Source organism: Mauremys mutica, chromosome 5, assembly GCF_020497125.1.
Source record: "Mauremys mutica isolate MM-2020 ecotype Southern chromosome 5, ASM2049712v1, whole genome shotgun sequence".
Classification (NCBI taxonomy): Eukaryota; Metazoa; Chordata; order Testudines; family Geoemydidae; genus Mauremys; species Mauremys mutica.
Window position 1 is genome coordinate 2,206,008 of NC_059076.1, and position 16,367 is coordinate 2,222,374.

Genomic DNA, 16,367 nt, shown 5'->3' on the forward strand with positions numbered 1-16,367 from the left:
CTTCGCTCACCTGAATTTTTGCTGACTTTACTCCAGCCTGAAATCAAACACACAAGAGGTGAGCAGTCCCCGGAGCATGCCTGCTGGCATAGGACACGTCATATGCGGGAAAGGAGGCACATGGCACTTACCAAGTTCAGCCAGGGATTTCTCTGCAAACAGAGAGACATGAATATGCAGTGAGTTCTACAACAGCTCCTGGGTTAGGGAATGTGCCTTTAAAGGGCCACTGTGCCCTCTCCACTGTGCTCTCTGCTGGCCTTTTTCTGCCCAGGTCTCCTGGCCTGAGCTCCATCCTCTTAGATCTCTCCATGGATCACACCCCCCTTCTTGGCATCTGACCCTCACTGGGCTCCCATGGCTCTGCCCTAGCCGGGCTCACCTGTGATGTAGTGTCCACACTCCCCATGTGCCAGGCAGCTTGGCGAGGGGCTAAGCCCTGATAACGTGGAAGTGAGGGCTTAATGAGCTAACCCTTGTCCCTGGACACTGGATCTCAGCTCATGGACCCAGCAACATCAGCTGGCTCCTTCTCACTGAGTTTGTGCCTCAAAGGGTCAGAGAGTGCTAGGAGACTTTGAGACTGTGCTGAGCCCATTTCCAGGGCATCAGGATCCCCCCCACCCCACCATTCCTTCAAATTCAGTAGCAAAAAGGTACATTGGCCCAGGCAGACCCCCCAGTTTTGGATACAGACACTCCCCTGTGTGCAGATTTGAAAGGAGGGGGCTAAAATCAGGCTTATGATGGAAACTGAGCAGCAACCTTATCTATGGAGCAGTTACCCGCCTCTGTGATTAGTCAGAGCTCCCCGTCCGTTTGATTCCCAGAGCCTCTCCTAACAGATAGCGCAGAAACAGAAGCCAAAGTCTGTCTGACTATGTACAGTGAGAGAAAATCGTTCAAGCCTCCTGAGAGCCCAGACATTTACCTCTCTCGCTCTCCAGTTCAGAGCGCAAAATCTCTGGAGGAGAAAAGGAAGAAAGAGGTGAGGTTTCATGTTGTTACATTAACTGGGTTATTTCTACTGTTATTTAAGGGAACTTGTCCCAGGAACTTACCTCTCTCTTTCTCCAGTTCAGATTGTAAATTTTCTAAAGAAAGAAGAGTGAAAGAGGTGAGATTCTGGGAGGCAATGGTCCCTTCTAATACTAGCAAAGAGCTGCTATTTTACAGAAACTCATAGATTCACAGAGTTTAAGGCCAGCAGAATCATATTCTGACCTCCAGTATATCACAGACCTTAAACCTTCACTCAGTCACCCCTGTACCATGCATGAGGCTACGATTTAGTCACGGTTATTTTTAGATTAAAGTTGTGGACAGGTCACGGGCAATAAACAAAAAAATTCACCATGACCAGTTCATAACTTATACTATAAGTACCCCTAAATAAATCTTAGGGGGGCCGCTGCTGGAGCGGGAGCAGGGCCAGTGGCACCAGCTGCCAGGGGCCACTGAGCAGCAGCTGCTCCGGCCGCCCGAGGGACCATTGCTCAGGTGGTCCCTGGGACCAGCTGCCCTGAGCCACTCCAGCAGTGGCTGGCAGCCAGTGCACCTGGCTGTGGGGTTGCCTGAACAACTGGCTGACCTCATTTGAAAAAAAGACGTTGAAAAACTGGAGAATTTGATGCAGAAAAGAGCCACAAAAATTAATTGAGGGCTGGAAAAAAATGCCTGACAGTGAGAGACTGACTTATAATAATGGGATTATTCACACACTTAAAGTTAAGCTTGATTCTAGCTGAATTGGGGCCCTGATCTCCGGGCCTCAGTTCCCTGAGTGTAAAATGGGATAAGAAAGGGTTACTCACCTTGTGCAGTAACTGCAGATCCTCGAGATGTGTCCCTCTGTGTACTCCACTCTGTGTATTCATACCCCTGGGCCTCACATCAGAGATTTTAGGTAGCAGTTTCTGTTTGGCCCACACATACACTCTCCCCATCTTGTGCTCTGCATTAGGTCAATATAGCGCTGTGCAGACAAACTGCCCCCGGTTCCTTCTCTACCACAGAGCTCATAGGTAAGAGCACCAAAACAGAGGGGAAGGAGGCAAGTAGTGGAGCACCCACAGGGACACACCTCTCAAAGAACCACAGTTACGGCACAAGGTGAGTAACCCTTTCGTCTTCTTTCAGTGGTGTCTCTATGGTTGCTCTGCTCTCAGCAACGCTGCAGCAGTACCCTTAATGGAGGGGTGGAGTTTCAGAGTCGAGTCTAGTACTGAGCATCAGACACTGGAATAAAATATAGCACCGGATGCAGGGGTGCCGGAACAGGGGGGATCAAGGGGTTAGGCCCTCCCTCAACTTTTTGGCAGCTGTAAGGTCAAGTGTGGGGGGATAGGAGTGAGCCGCAAGCAAGGTCTTGTGGGGAAGGAGGGGTCAAATTGGGGTTTTGGAGGAAGGGTTGGTGCAAGGTCAGGGGCTTGGGGAGATGAGGTGGTGTGAGGACAGGGCCTTGGGGGGAATGGGTGGCGTGAGCACAGGAAGAAGGGGCAGGGGCGGTGCCTTGGGGGGGGCATGGCATGTGGGGTGGAACCACAGTTATGGGGCCTGTGCCCCCCCACACACACTTTTAAGGTGCTTTTGCTGAGTTGTGGGTGACTACATGATGTTCAGCAAATGGGTGAGCAGATGTCCAAGTTTCTGCTCTGCACATGTCTGTGACTGGAACATTCTTGAGTAAGGGGGTGTAAGTAGAGAGAGATCTCCTGGAGTGAGTTTGACCTGTACAGGAAGGTTGAATGCCATAAGTGTGATAGCAATGGGTAATGGAGTCTGAAATCCATCTAGAGAGGCTTTGTTCAGAGTTTGAGGGTGGTTGAGTGAAGGGAACTCCTGAGCAGACATTCTGAGGATCTTTCCACTAGTCGAGGGAGTTTTTGACTGTTGAGGGCATCAATAGAAGTTTGTTTATACTGTGTGTGCTTGGTATGTATACTGTGCTGAACCATCACTAAAGGCAGTACTTGTGGAGTCTCACGTGATTTATTACAAAGGTGCCTGCTACCATGTGTCCCAGTAGTTGAAGACCAATTCTGACCAAGGTCTGAGGGTGGTCGAGATTAAGTTGTCTATAGTGTTGAACCTGCATAAGGGGAGGAAGGCTTTGGCATCTGCTGCATCTAGGTAGGCCCTTATGAATTCCAGATGTTATACTTGAGTTAATATGGTCTTTTGGATGTCTACTTTTAGAGACAGTTGGAGAAATAGGTCCACAGTCTTTTGTGAGGGTGTCAAAGCATCATCAAAGGAGCATGCCTTGAGCAGGCAATCATCCAGATACAGGAATATTATCACTCTTTGTTTGTGAAGGAGCACTGCAACCACAGGAAGGACCTTTGAGAACACTCTGAGTGCAGACAATGAAAGTGGTCTTGTCCCAGAGTGAATACTAGAAACCTTCTGTGGATCGCGATATGGAAATAAGCATCTTGTAGGTCAAGGGTCGAGAACGAGTTCCTATGGTCCAGAGATGGGATTACTGCTGCCAAAGTAACCTTCTTGAAGCACTGTATCTTTACAAATTTGTTGAGTGATCTTAGATGCAGAATGTGTCTCCAATCACCATTCTTTTTCAGTATCTGGAAGTACTTGGAGTTGAAGCCCTTCCCTCTGTGTTGAGTAGGAACTGGTTCTATAGAACCTTATGTTCAGAAGATAGCTTGTTTCCTGATGTAAAAGCTGCTCATGAGACGGGTTCCTGAGGAGGGCCGGGGTGGGGGGTAGGCAGGAGTGAGGGAGGTAAAATGGATCGAATATCCTGTGGAGATAATCTCCAAAATCCACTTGGTCCCAGTTTTGATGAAAAAGAGTAAGGCAGTTGCCAAAGTGGAAACAGACTGCTGGCACTAAACATTAAAAAGGTTGTAGAGCAGTTTTTAAACTAGGAGATGGGGGAAAGCCGACTGCTGCAGAGGAGCGTGTGGATCGGACACAGACTTCTCTTAGGGGAGAGTCTGATGATAGAGAATCTCCAGGTTATAGTCAGGAGCAGAGGAATGAGAAGTATAATGTAAGGGCCGGATCAGATGATAAACAGTCACATAAAAAAGAATCTGGCACATCAGAAAAAGGCAGGCTAATAAACAGGGACAAGTTTTTAAAGTGCTTGTACACAAATGCCAGAAGTCTAAATAATAAGATGGGTGAACTAGAGTGTCTTGTGATAAAGGAGGATATAGATATAATAGGCATCACAGAAACCTGGTGGACTGAGAGCAATCAATGGGACACAATCATTCCGGGGTACAAAATATATCGGAAGGACAGAACAGGCCATGCAGGGGGAGGAGTGGCACTATATGTTAAAGAAAGTGTAGATTCAAATGAAGTAAAAATCTTAAGCGAATCCACAGGTTCCATAGAGTATCTATGGATAGAAATTTCATGCTCTAGTAAAAATATAACAGTAGGGATCTATTATCGACCACCTGACCAGGACAGTAATAGTGATGATGAAATGCTAAGGGAAATTAGAGAGGCTATCAAATTAAGAACCCAATAATAGTGGGGGATTTCAATTATCCCCATATTGACTGGGAACATTTCACTTCAGGACGAAATGCCGAGATAAAATTTCTCGATACTTTAAATGACTGCTTCATGGAGCAGCTGGTACGGGAACCCACACGGGGAGAGGCGACTCTAGATTTAATCTTGAGTGGAGCACAGGAGCTGATCCAAGAGGTAACTATAGCAGGACCGCTTGGAAATAGTGACCATAATACAATAGCATTCAACATCCCTGTGAGGGGAAGAACATCTCAACTGCCCAACACTGTGGCCTTTAATTTCAAAAGGGGGAACTATACAAAAAAGAGGGGGTTAGTTAGACAAAAGTTAAAAGGTACAGTGACTAAAGTGAAATCCCTGCAAGTTGCGTGGGCCCTTTTTAAAGACACCATAATAGAGGCCCAACTTCAATGTATACCCCAAATTAAGAAAAACAGTAAGAGAACTAAAAAAGAGCCACCGTGGCTTAACAACCATGTAAAAGAAGCAATGAGAGATAAAAAGACTTCCTTTAAAAAGTGGAAGTCAAATCCTAGTGAGGCAAATAGAAAGGAGCACAAACACTGCCAACTTAAGTGCAAGAGTGTAATAAGAAAAGCCAAAGAGGAGTTTGAAGAACGGCTAGCCAAAAACTCCAAAGGTAATAACAAAATGTTTTTTAAGTACATCAGAAGCAGGAAGCCTACTAAACAACCAGTGGGGCCCCTTGATGATTAAAATTCAAAAGGAGCGCTTAAAGATGATAAAGTCATTGCGGAGAAACTAAATGGATTCTTTGCTTCAGTCTTCACGGCTGAGGATGTTAGGGAGATTCCCAAACCTGAGCTGGCTTTTGTAGGTGACAAATCTGAGGAACTGTCACAGATTGAAGTGTCACTAGAGGAGGTTTTGGAATTAATTGATAAACTCAACATTAACAAGTCACCGGGACCAGATGGCATTCACCCAAGAGTTCTGAAAGAACTCAAATGTGAAGTTGCGGAACTATTAACTAAGGTTTGTAACCTGTCCTTTAAATCGGCTTCGGTACCCAATGACTGGAAGTTAGCTAATGTAACGCCAATATTTAAAAAGGGCTCTAGGGGTGATCCCGGCAATTACAGACCGGTAAGTCTAACGTCGGTACCGGGCAAATTAGTTGAAACAATAGTAAAGAATAAAATTGTCAGACACATAGAAAAACAAACTCTTGAGCAATAGTCAACATGGTTTCTGTAAAGGGAAATCGTGTCTTACTAATCTATTAGAGTTCTTTGAAGGGGTCAACAAACATGTGGACAAGGGGGATCCGGTGGACATAGTGTACTTAGATTTCCAGAAAGCCTTTGACAAGGTCCCTCACCAAAGGCTCTTACGTAAATTAAGCTGTCATGGGATAAAAGGAAAGGTCCTTTCATGGATTGAGAACTGGTTAATGGACAGGGAACAAAAGGTAGGAATTAATGGTAAATTCTCAGAATGGAGAGGGGTAACTAGTGGTGTTCCCCAAGGGTCAGTCCTAGGACCAATCCTATTCAATTTATTCATAAATGATCTGGAGAAAGGGGTAAACAGTGAGGTGGCAAAGTTTGCAGATGATACTAAACTACTCAAGATAGTTAAGACCAAAGCAGATTGTGAAGAACTTCAAAAAGATCTCACAAAACTAAGTGATTGGGCAACAAAATGGCAAATGAAATTTAATGTGGATAAATGTAAAGTAATGCACATTGGAAAAAATAACCCCAACTATACATACAACATGATGGGGGCTAATTTAGCTAAAACGAGTCAGGAAAAAGATCTTGGAGTTATCGTGGATAGTTCTCTGAAGATGTCCACGCAGTGTGCAGAGGCGGTCAAAAAAGCAAACAGGATGTTAGGCAAATGAAATTTAATGTGGATAAATGTAAAGTAATGCACATTGGAAAAAATAACCCCAACTATACATACAACACGATGGGGGCTAATTTAGCTACAACGAGTCAGGAAAAAGATCTTGGAGTTATCGTGGATAGTTCTCTGAAGATGTCCACGCAGTGTGCAGAGGCGGTCAAAAAAGCAAACAGGATGTTAGGAATCATTAAAAAGGGGATAGAGAATAAGACTGAGACTATATTATTGCCCTTATATAAATCCATGGTACGCCCACATCTCGAATACTGTGTACAGATGTGGTCTCCTCACCTCAAAAAAGATATTCTAGCACTAGAAAAGGTTCAGAAAAGAGCAACTAAAATGATTAGGGGTTTAGAGAGGGTCCCATATGAGGAAAGATTAAAGAGGCTAGGACTCTTCAGTTTGGAAAAGAGAAGACTAAGGGGGGACATGATAGAGGTATATAAAATCATGAGTGATGTTGAGAAAGTGGATAAGGAAAAGTTATTTACTTATTCCCATAATACAAGAACTAGGGGTCACCAAATGAAATTAATAGGCAGCAGGTTTAAAACAACTAAAAGGAAGTTCTTCTTCATGCAGCGCACAGTCAACTTGTGGAACTCCTTACCTGAGGAGGTTGTGAAGGCTAGGACTATAACAATGTTTAAAAGGGGACTGGATAAATTCATGGTGGCTAAGTCCATAAATGGCTATTAGCCAGGATGGGTAAGAATGGTGTCCCTAGCTTCTGTTCGTCAGAGGATGGAGATGGATGGCAGGAGAGAGATCACTTGATCGTTGCCTTTTAGGTTCACTCCCTCAGGGGCACGTGGCATTGGCCACTGTCGGTAGACAGATACTGGGCTAGATGGACCTTTGGTCTGACCCGGTACGGCCTTTCTTATGTTCTTATGTTCTTATGGTGATTTTGGGGTTTTTGCTGCAAATTAAAATGGGGATGGTAACTCGGGGCCTCAGACAACACATCAAAATTCATTCATAGATGTAGATGGCTGTAATGTTGATGATTGTGGGGCAGTTGATCTTCTATTTATTCATTGTGTTTTCTGTTGGGGTTCATAATGCCTCTGGGGAGGAGAAAATTTATGAGGCTGGGATGTCTGTTATCTGGAATTTTTATATCTCCTTTTTTGTGCAGTTGCATAAATTCTCAGTGAATGCAAAGTGGCTTGTCATAAAGAGGTAGTTAAGGGTTAATGCCTCTTTTACCTGTAAAGGGTTAAAAAGTTCACCTAGCCTAGCTGACACCTGACCAGAGGAACCAATGGGGGAACAAGACGTTTCAAAAGGAAGGAGGGAAGTTTCCTTTGTTTAGTCAGTTTCAGTTTTGGCCGGAGTGAAAAAGATCAAGGAATCAGCCTCTTATCAGAGTAGTAAGTTTTAGAAAAGAATAAATAGGTTTATGTTTATTTTCTTTTGTGACTTTGTCTTTTGCAATTAGAGGAATAATCAAATTGGGAATTCTTTTGTGTACTAAGTTTTTGCCCAGGGGAACATCCTCTGTGTTTTGAATCTGTTGTCTGTGAGAGTAGCTGGTATGCTAATCTCTCCCAGAGGTTTTTTTTCTTTTACCTTTCTTTTCTTTAATTAAAAGTCTTATTTTTAAGAACCTGATTGATTTTTCCTTGTGTTAAGATGTAAGGGGATTGGATCTGGACTCACCAGGAATTGGTGGGGGAAAGGAAGGAGGATGGTTAAATTCTCCTTGTATTAAGATCCAAGAGGTTGGATTGGTGTCCACCAGGAAATTTTTGAAGAAGTCTCTTAAGACTACCCAGGGAAGGGAGTTAGTACTTGGGAGTGGTGGCAACAAAACCAGATCTAAGCTGGTAATTCAGCTTAGGGGTTCACATGCAGGTCCTCATATCTATAGTCTAAAGTCCGGAGTGGGGGTGAAACCTATGACATGGCTCTAGAGTTTTTTAGTTTGTGGAGGGATTCATCCATTTTTTCTGCAAATGATTTGGATCCTTCAAATGGAAGGACCTCCACAGTAGACTAGACTTCCCTTGGAAAGTCAGAAAGGTGAAGCCAAGAAGCCCTCCACATGCCCACTGCTGTTGAGATGAAGCAGGCAACTCTGTCAGTGGTGTTTAGAGAGGGGCCTGCAACAATTTCCTTGCAAGAAGCTGCCCCTCAGCAATGATCACCTGAGGCTGCTGGGAGATGGTCAGTGAAGGTGTTTAATGTAAAATAATTGATATGGTTGTATTTCACTATAAGAGTTTGGTAATTAGCAATCCTAAATTGCAGGGACACCTAAAAATATGATTTTCAAGTTGTTTTAAGTTTTTGTCATAGGATGTTGTTTTAACACGGTGCTGTCTGCCATAGTTTTACAAAAGGTAGATATGGTTTTACAAAAGGTAGATCTTGCCAAACCAACCTGATCTCCTTCTTTGAGAAGGTAACAGGTTTTTAAGACAAAGGAAACGCAGTGGATCTAATTTACCTCGATATCAGTAAGGTATCTGATACAGTTCCACATGGGGAATTATTAGTTAAATTGGAAAAGATGGGGATCAATATGAAAATTGAAAGGTGGATAAGGAACTGGTTAAAGGGGAAACTACAACGGGTCATACTGAAAGGTGAACTGTCAGGCTGGAAGGAGGTTACTAGTGGAGTTCCTCAGGGATCAGTTTTGGGACCAATCTTATTTAATCTTTTTATTACTGACCTTGGCACAAAAAGTGGGTATGTGCTAATAAAGTTTGCAGATGACACAAGGCTGGGAGGTATTGCTAACACAGAGAAGGACTGGGATATCATACAGGAAGATCTGGATGACCTTGTAAACTGGAGTAATAGGAATAGGATGAAATTTAATAGTGAAAAGTGCGAGGTCCTGCATTTAGGGATTAATAACAAGAATTTTAGTTATAAATTGGGGACACATCAGTTGGAAGTAACAGAGGAGGAGAAGGACCTCGGAGTATTGGTTGATCACAGGATGACTATGAGCCGTCAATGTGATATGGCCGTTAAAATCTAATGTGGTTTTAGGATGCATCAGGCGAGGTATTTCCAGCAAAGATAAGGAGATGCTAGTACCATTATACAAGGCATTGGTGAGACCTCATCTGGAATACTGTGTGCCGTTCTCGTCCCTCATGTTTAAGAAGGATGAATTCAAATTGGAACAGGTACAGAGAAGAGCTACTAAGACAATTCAAGGAATGGAAAACCTATCTTATGAAAGGAGACTCAAAGAGCTTGGCTTGTTTAGCCTAACCAAAAGATGGTTGAGGGGGGATATGATTGCTCTTTATAAATATATCAGAGGGATTAATATTAGGGAGGGAGAGGAATTATTTAAGCTTAGTACCAATGTGGACACAAGAAGAAATGGATATAAACTGGACACTAGGAAGGTTAGACTTGAAATTAGACGAATGGTTCTGCAGAGGTCTTCACTTAGAGGAGTGAAGTTCTGGAACAGCCTTCCAAGGGGAGTAGTGGGGGCAAAAGACATATCTGGCTTTAAGACTAAGCTTGATAAGTTTATGGAGGGGAAGGTATGATGGGATAGCCTAATTTTGGCAATTAATTTGGCAATTGATCTTTGATTATCAGCAGGTAAGTATGCCCAGTGGTCTGTGATGGGATGTTAGATGGGGTGGGATCTGAGTTACTACAGCAAATTCTTTCCTGGGTGCTGGCTGGTGAGTCTTTCCCACATGCTCAGGGTTTAACTGATCGCCATATTTGGGGTCGGGAAGGAATTTTTCTCCAGGGGCAGATTGGCAGAAGCCCTGGAGGTTTTTCACTTTCCTCTGCAGCATGGGGCACGGGTCACTTGCTGGAGAATTCTCTGCAGCTTGAGGTCTTCAAACTACAATTTGAGGACTTCAATAACTCAGACATAGGTTAGGGGTTTGTTATAGAAGTGGATGGGTGAGATTCTGTGGCCTGAATTATACAGGAGGTCAGACTAGATGATCATAATGGTTCCTTCTGACCTTAAAATCTATGAGTCTATGAGTCTATGTTGATTTACAGCCTTGTCCTATCCTGATGAGCAACACTAGGGGCCCTCAAGAACTGGAGTCTGTAGGCTGCCCACGGGTCCCCGTATGGTCACTGAGGGAGTGAAAAGGGCATTGATGGGTGCAGCCAAAGATGTCCTTACCAACTGCATGGATCATGTCTCTCATGTTGGTAAGATGGTTCTGCAGAGATTTCTGGGTGGGACAGAGAGCCTTCCAAGGAGACTGAGGAGAATTTGTCATCTTCATCTTCATCCTCCTCATCGTCACTTGGAAGAAGTGGAGCTGTCATGGATGCTGTGGGAGACTCCACTGGTACTGCATATATGTCTGGGCACCGAGATGTGGTCAGGACCAAGAACGTGTCTGTGCCGAATCAGGGCGACTCAGGCATCTCTGAAACCAGCAAGTCTTTAGGAAAATGAAATTCCTGTGATACCAGAATAGCAGGTGGTACCACTGAGGTAAGCTGAGTGGAAGTGGCTGATGTAGAAGAAGCTGACAGTAGTGGGAGACTTTTGCACTCTGATAAATGGCCAGTAGTGTTGTTCTGGTCTTCGGCAGAGTCAAAGTAGTGGTATCAAGGCCCTAGAGCACTATATCAGAGATGAGCTAGAGGAGCTGGTTCTCTCTTTACCACCCCTTTCCCCCGCCCCAATGGTACCGAACTCCCATAGCCTGTGCCCATTGGGTTTTTAGGCTTACTGATGGTACCAGTACCCAAGGAGCCAGTTGTCTCGTGGGTACCCAGTTGTAGATCAGTCAGTACCAAGGTGGTTGATCTTGTTGAGGCTCATGTCTTTGTGGTAGATTCTTTACCCAATGACTTGTAGCCTGCTTTTTTGTGGCTTTTTGAGAGGAATCCAAAAATTTCCTCTTCAAAGCTGCCATAGAGTGTTGAGCCGAGAAATTAGGTGGATTCGGCCACTTTGGAGACTGTTGTATGGGAGTGGGTGGGGTGTGTGTCCCAGGGCCAGGGTCACAGGCTGAGCCGAGTGAACTTTCCATCATTAGTAGTCATAGTTTTAGTTCAAGGTTATTCCTAGCCCTTGATATTAATTTCAGGCAGAAAGTTCACTTTTAAGGCACGTGTGACTCTCCAAGACAGCGAATGCAGTGGGAATGTACATCACTGACTGGAATTGCTTCACAGCAGGAGAAGCAACATTTAAACCTGGAAGAGCCAGGCATACTTTGTCCAGGTTTCACTTCCTCAGAGGGAGGAGACAAGAAAGAACTGCGGACAGGGAGTTCGCTAGTCTTATAACAAAATAAAGAGGGGGGATTGTTTTATTGTCCTTTTTTTTGGAGAAAAGGGAACAGAAGGGGAGTATTAACACTAACTGACTGAAATGCAATGAATGAACTCTAATAACTCAAAACAGAAAGTAAAATACACATGAGGTATTCTCAAATCGGAGGTTGCTGAGGCTCCATCTCAGGTCAAGGCGGTTGAGATGGAGCTGAGGGCAGTTTGCCTGTGCAACGCTATTGAGCCCTAATGCAGGGCACGAGACAGGGACAGTGACTGTGGGGGCTGAATGGACACTGCTACCTAAAATCTCTGACCTGAGGCATAGGGGGCACAAAGCGGATAGGGAGCTGCAGACAGGGTACGTTGAGAGGGAGAGCAAGAGATACCGCTGCTGAACAGGTTACCAGGTCAGAGTACTAGCCATTGGTGTGAGTGAGTGTGCTCGACTGTTTGAATTTTAATTGTGATTCTGATTTCAGGTGACTTCAGTTTCAGTTACAGCAGCTGTGGCAGTTGGGACTGAGTGCCTGATCTTGTTCCCTTGATTGCCTTTGATTGGCCTTCCCCAGTGTGACTCAAGAGGGGGTGGGACTGACCTGGGCAAGCAGGCTTTAAAAGCCAGAGGCAGAGCGACCAGGGGAGCAGAGTGGACAGGGAGCTTCAGACAGGGGAGTTTGAGAGGGAGTTTGACAGAGGGAGGCTTATGATGGTTAGGAAGACCCACAACACCTGTGCCGGCACTGCTTCTGTCTCCTCCACCTGCGCCTGTAGCCAGACAGAGCACCTGAGCATGGATGCTTCTACCCAGATCCTGGTGTGGTTTTGCAGGGACTATAACTTGCAATTTCCACTTACTGATATCCAGGCTGGGGGGGGGGCATCCAATGTGAAAGGTGCCTACTGGTGGAATCTCTCAGTCAGCAGGTGGGAGAGCTACAGGAGGAGGTGGCTAGGTTGAGGAGCATCCGAATCCACGAGTGATTCCTGGACAGTGTCCATGTGGAGACAGCTGAGGTAGCTGTCCCAGTACACAGGACTGCTGACACACCACTGGTGGAGGAGGAGATGGCTCAGGGTGGACACTGGCAGCTGGTTACTTCTGGCAGCAGGCAGTGCTCCACCCCTGCTCCGAACCCTCCCGCCGTGGTAATAGGTAACAGTTATGCTCTTCTTGGTACAGGAGGAGAAGCCTCATACCCCTAAGGCTGGGGGGTCTGCTGCCACCACTGTGAATAGGAAACGTAGGGTAGTGGTGGTCGGAGACTCTCTGCTGAGGGGGACAGAGGTGCCCATCTGTCGCCCTGACATTTCATCTCGGGAGGTATGCTGCCTGCCGGGAGCCTGTATCCAAAACGTTACGGAGGCAGTGTCGAGGATTATCCAGCCCTCTGACTACTACCCCATGCTACTCATCCATGTGGGCACAAATGATACTGCGAGGTGTGACACTGAGCGGATCAAGAGTGACTACAGGGCTCTGGGAGTACGGGTGAAGGAGTTTGGAGTGCAGGTGGTATTCTCTTCGATTCTTTCTGTCAAAGGTAGGGGCCCGGGCAGAGACAGATGCATCATGGAGGTGAATGCCTGGCTGCAAAGATGGTGTCATCAGGAGGGCTTTGGCTTCCTTGCCCATGGGATGCTTTGACGAAGGACTGCTAGGCAGAGATGGCGTTCACCTTTTGAGGAGGGGAAAGACCCTATTTGGACACAGACTGGCTAACCTAGTGAGGAGGGCTTTAAACTAGGTTCAATGGGGACAGGTGAGCAAAGCCCAGAGGTAAGTGGGGAACATGGAGATCTGGGAGATGGGTCGGAAAAAAGAGGGAGCGTGGGCCATAATGGCAGAGAGAAAGGAGGGTCAGGGCAAAACTGTGAGGCAAGATCAAACCAGTATCTTAGATGCCTATATACAAATGCGAGAAGTATGGGTAATAAGCAGGAAGAACTGGAAGTGCTAATAAATAAATACAACTATGACATTGTTGGCATCACTGAAACTTGGTGGGATAATACACATTGTTGGGAATGGAATGTGAAATGCTGAGATTGTTTAGGCTTCTGGGACGAGCCGATTACGCTGGGAACTGTGTGTAAAGGGCTGGCCTTGAGCCCGTTCTCATCGGCCAGCTAATTGTAAATAGGATGATAAGTCAAACAGGTGTTAGGATGATAATTATCCTATGGGGTTACAGCTGCGGCTGTGTAAATTTAATTAACCAATTAGCAACTGTTTGATTGCTTGCTATAATTGTATATAAGAGCATGCTGGAAATGAATAAAGAACTCTCTCTGTTTATGATCACATGGGTTGTCAGACTCTGTCCATGCTCTCCTGTGATGCAACAAATGGTGACCCCGACGTGATTCGTATCAAATGAAAGTGTCGGTGGCCTGACCCAGGCGGAGAAGCCCTGAGCTCAGAGGCGAGCGTCCGAAAAGAGAGGCGCACCTGAGCTCAGAGGTGAGCGGCTAACCCCGACGTTACTCGTATCGAGTGATGATAGTGTTGGGAGCCTGAGCCCAGAGGCGAACGGCCAGGAGCCTGAGCCCAGAGGCGGGGAGTGCTTATCCGACGTGACTCGTATCGAGTGATGATAGTGTCGGGAGCCTGAGCCCAGAGGCGAACGGCCAGGAGCCTGAGCCCAGAGGCGGGCAGCTGGGAGCCGCGGCGGGGAGTGCTTGAGAAGCCCCCAGACCCCGACGTGACTCGTATCGAGTGATGATAGTGTCGGGAGCCTGAGCCCAGAGGCGAACGGCCAGGAGCCTGAGCCCAGAGGCGGGGAGTGCTTATCCGACGTGACTTGTATCGAGTGATGATAGTGTCGGGAGCCTGAGCCCAGAGGCGGGCGGCTGGGAGCCGCGGCGGGGAGTGCTTGAGAAGCCCCCGGACCCCGACGTGACTCGTATCGAATGATGATAGTGTCGGGAGCCTGAGCCCAGAGGCGAACGGCCAGGAGCCTGAGCCCAGAGGCGAGCGGAGGAGCTGCGGCGGGGAGTGCTGGAGAAGCCCCCGGGCGTCCGAAAAGAGAGGCGCACCTGAGCCCTGAGGAGAGCGGCTATAAGCCGCGGTGGAGAAGGGCAGAGCAGCTAACGTGAGTACCGCTGTATCAGCTGAAGAAAAGATAACACAGAAGCTTTATTTGCACATTATGAACCGACAGGGGGAAAAGATTTCCCCTGCTGCACTGATTTACTTATTAAGAAGAGAGGGGGAGTTGGGGAGGCTCCTCCTGACCGGCCTTCGGGCACAGGACGAGGAGGTGCTCCGCTGGAAGCGAGCCCTAGACGGGAAAACTTTGGAGTGCATGGCGCAGGCAGAGGCTCGTGAGCAGGCAAAGGCTCGTGAGGAGGTGCTCCGCTGGAAGCGAGCCCTGGACGGGAAGACGTTGGAGTGCACGGCGCAGGCAGAGGCTCGTGCCATGGCCCCGGAGGTCGTTTGGACCTACAAGCAAGTAAGTTGTTTTGGCAGAAGCCCGAAGAAGGCGTCCTACGCTGGCTGGTTTGAGCCGGGGACAGTGCCGGGAATACCGTTATGCTTCTCCGGTATGAGCAGCAACAGCTGGGTGTTCTGACACAGGATTTACAGTTTAAAAGAAGCCAAGCAGGGAAAGAAAAGGAACAGGATGATTTAATCGAAGAAAAGCTCATTCTTTTCTCGCCCCAGTCAAGGACACTAAGACTTGGCGAACAGCCCAGACTAAAGAGAGCTTGACTGGGCCCAAAAAAGCTAATGAGAACTGCAAAATCCTGCCAGGCACTAACGGACTGTGTTAGCTGTCTCCTTTCACAGGTATGGAAGAGCTGCCCAAAGATCCTAGCAGCCCTGCCATTTTTGCAACCAGGAGACTGATTGCCTGGACCCATGATTTTATTGCAAAAGACCCCTTCACATCAGGAGAATTTTCCTACTGATGATTGGCCTAATTATTTTTTAGTTCCATTGTGCTTTTAAACAGCAGGAAAAAAGGACAAGGTAACGTGCTGGCTAATTTTTCCCCTGTCCGCTGCAGCCCCCACGTCCTGATTATTTCCCCCGTAGAAGCTGAACCACGACGGTGGTGAAAAAGAAGAAAAAACACGCACGTTGTTGATATTGCCACAGTCCAGAAATTCCTGACTAAAAGGACATTGAGAACTGACCCTGGTGAAGAAACGAAGAATTGTACACTGGCAGGAAGAAATTTGGGACTCCTGCTAAAAAATGTGGTATTGATTGGATTTTGGGGTTTATTCTACAGGCTGCGCCCTGTGTTTTGGATAAAATTTTAGCATGTATTGCCCCCCCCAATTGGATTGTAAATGATATTACCCCCCCCCGTTACTAACCCCAATTTTTTAGAGCCTATTTGTTTTTTTGTTTTTAGAGTTTGAGAAAACTCGGCCAAAAGGTTTGTTGAGTATTCTCAAGGGGGGGGGGAGTTTATGGTGTTGTAGGCATAAATCTAGGTAATTTGGGAGAATGGCTTTGAATTTATGTGACCCAAAATACCTTTATGTAAAGTGCTTTTGTTAGCCTTTTTAGATTTTTGTAAATTCTGTATTATGTACTGATTATTGGCAGTTGTATGATTGTTTGATATTTGATGTAGCCCCCACAGTGGGAAAGTACAGATAGTTGTTCACAGAAGATACCAGAAGGGTAGGGGCTAGTTAAGAAGTACACCCTCCTAGCTAAATTGATAGTGGGATAAGTTGGTGTCCATAAAAGGAACGGTTTAGCAAGA

The 16,367-nt window shown here is 46.2% G+C and overlaps 1 protein-coding gene across 1 annotated transcript in view; it reads right to left on the reverse strand.

Moving 5' to 3' along the window:
* LOC123370789 (butyrophilin subfamily 1 member A1-like) overlaps positions 1-16,367 on the reverse strand; it is a 44,048-nt gene that overhangs the window by 1,863 nt on the left and 25,818 nt on the right. The window contains exons 8-11 of the mRNA XM_045017588.1: positions 1,062-1,094; positions 932-964; positions 132-152; positions 11-37 (exon numbers count right to left, since the gene is read on the reverse strand). Coding sequence (XP_044873523.1) covers positions 11-37; positions 132-152; positions 932-964; positions 1,062-1,094 — 114 coding nt within the window. The remainder of the gene's footprint in view (positions 1-10; positions 38-131; positions 153-931; positions 965-1,061; positions 1,095-16,367) is intronic.